Here is a 2,755-nt window from a genome sequence, read left to right as displayed (position 1 = left end):
ACGACGAGATGAAGTCGCTCCGCGACAATGATACCTGGACTCTCGTCGATCCTCCGCAAAACCAGCACATTATCGATAATCGATGGACCTACAAAATCAAGAGAGATGGCCAAGACTGGTAGCCAGAGGATTCCGACAAGCAGCTGGAGTAGATTACCAGGAAACATTCAGTCCAGTGACGAGGTTCGACTCAGTTCGAATAATTCTTGCTGTGTCGGCATCCAGAAAGCTCCACCTCGCACAGTTCGACATCAAAACCGCCTTCCTGTATGGTGACATCGATGAGGTAATCTACATGCGTCAGCCAGAGGGATACGAGGATGGTACCAAGCGAGTCTGCAAGCTGAACCTCAGCCTGCACGGACTCAAACAGGCCTCGAGATGTTGGAACCAGAAGTTCACTGATGTGCTCAACAAGCTCGGTCTCCATCCCACAAACGCCGATCCCTGCGTCTTTGTGAATAAAGACAGCGAGGACTTCCTCGCTCTGGCAATACACGTTGATGACAGGCTAATAGCTGCTTCGAGAAAAGCAACGATTGAGACGCTTGTAAATAAGCTCAGAAAAAAATTCGATATTGTTTCAGGGAATGCAAACATGTACCTGGGTGTGCAAATCGAGAGATTCGATGATGGATCTATCTTTCTTCATCAGGAAGCTTATGCTTAGCGGATCATACAACGTTTTAGAATGGAGGATGCAAACCCTGTCACAGTTCCAGCCGATTGAAATCATGAGATGTGCGCTGAAGTGCATAAAAACGACACCAGGATCGCCCCGGATATACCGTATCGTCAAGTCGTCGGTAGTCTCATGTACCTAGCAATGGCCACACGCCCTGATATCACGTTTGCTGTTAACGCCGCCAGCCAGCATCTGGAGAACCCAAGACCTATTCACTGGAATGCCTCGAAAAGAATTATAAAATACGTGAAGGGTACCTGCAACTACGGCCTGTACTTCCCGACAGATCGAAAGAATCATGTACACACATTCAGCGATGCAGACTACGCTGGGGATACTGAGACCAGAAGATCAACAACCGGACTGCTCGTGAAGCTCGGAGACTCCACAGTGACCTGGAGGTCACTAAAGCAGAGAACTGTCGCTCTATCCACAACGGAGGCGGAGTATGTGGCGGCGAGCACGACTGTCAAGGAGGTGATCTGGACCAAGGCCCTGCTCGACGAACTCGCCGTCCCAAGCGAGAAAACATCGCTCTATGTTGACAACGTGAGCGCTGTTAAGCTGATAAAGAACCCTTAATATCACAAGCGAACGAAGCACATTGATGTGCGTTACCACTTCATACGAGAAAGATACAAGGACAGTGAGTTTATTTTAATCCACGTTCCATCCAAGGATCAACAAGCCGACATCCTCATAAAACCATTGCAAGGATCGATTTTCGAGCGGAGGAGGATGCTCAACGTAACTAACAAAAATAAGATTACAAGTATCGTGAGACACTGATCTGCCTTATAAGGATTAAATTTTCTGGTGCGAGTTTTAGAAAAAGAAAATGTAATCATGTAATTCGTAAACTGCCGCCTTACACCAGCGCCACCACATGTGATTCTCTTACGTTTCGCGCGTATCTTTGTACCACCAAAGAGAATTGATTCCGTAATAAATTCTTATTTTTATATCTCAATCGTCGTCAATTATTAATTGCCTACCCGTTTTCTCAAGTGTTTGAAAATTTTTAAGTGAAGAGTGACAGTGGTGTAATGNGTGTATTAATAATTGTTATTCATAATAACGCATGAATAACAATTTCCTTGCATTGTTATTCAAGTAGTTTGTTAAACGCTTCGTACTGAACGAAGCGCTTGTTCAAACACGTAAAAGACCGGGCGGTCGGATCCGAGCCAACGCTCCCGAGTCGATGCCCGCGTTAACCGAGCGCTCTGATTGGTCCGTGTTTTTCGTTAATGACTCGGTAACCAAGCCCCATTCTGCATTTTGCCAAAGGAAATTGTTGTTCAGGAAGACCCTCCTAATAATGCCATTTTCGGCTCCAACACTTTCTGGGACACCCTGTATAGGATGTTCCAGAAAATGTATTAGAAGTTGATTGGATAGAAAAGGTGTTGGAAATTGTTGTTCAGAAACACGTCCAGTATCATCCTTTTTCGGCTCTAACACTTTTTATACACGTATGTACTATGTTGTATAAAAATCGGTAAAGGTAAAAAATGTTAGAAACATCGAAACACATGCAACAATTCTTCAATTTCTTAGTACATTAATTGAATTATACCGAAACTGAAAGTTGTTGAAAACTATAATACAATTTTCATTATTTTAAATTTTTTGTAGTTCATGGCAAGATTAGACAATTTTTCTGAATACGTTTATATAACTTACTTACATCAACCAAAAACAAATTTTNAATTTCTCTTAGAAAGCACTCATTTTCAGGAGGGGTTTTAAAAAAATAAAAAAGTAAAGTATCACTTTATAAAACCTAAGACTTTTCATCGATCTGCGCCAAATTCTGTATGTGTACACTTTAAGACAGTGTTCCTCAATATGGGGCCCCTCAAATTGCCCCCCATTAGGCCTACACTCCAATTTAATTAATTTAATGGGGCAAATATAAAAATGGACCTGTTCAAAATTTTTTAATTACTTTTCTTTTTTATTTGTAATATAATGAGTAAAAATATAATGAGTAAAAATGAGTATAAATATGTAAAATAATATTTTTTTTTTAAGGGGGCGGGCCGAAATTTTTACCGCTTAGGGCCC

General features: G+C 41.8%; 1 protein-coding gene across 1 annotated transcript; it reads left to right on the top strand.

Moving 5' to 3' along the window:
* The first annotated feature begins 739 nt into the window (after positions 1-739).
* Positions 740-1,267, top strand: LOC108629087 (putative mitochondrial protein AtMg00810). The gene has a single exon (XM_018031470.1). It carries the CDS (start codon positions 740-742, stop codon positions 1,265-1,267), a length of 528 nt encoding a protein of 175 aa, XP_017886959.1.
* Positions 1,268-2,755: the final 1,488 nt, after the last annotated feature.

This window comes from Ceratina calcarata, unplaced genomic scaffold (assembly GCF_001652005.2).
Source record: "Ceratina calcarata isolate Rehan_Ccalc_2016 unplaced genomic scaffold, ASM165200v1 scaffold553.2, whole genome shotgun sequence".
NCBI classification, from domain to species: domain Eukaryota; kingdom Metazoa; phylum Arthropoda; class Insecta; order Hymenoptera; family Apidae; genus Ceratina; species Ceratina calcarata.
The sequence above is the reverse complement of the archived record's forward strand: the minus strand, read 5'-3'. Positions and strand labels throughout refer to the sequence as shown.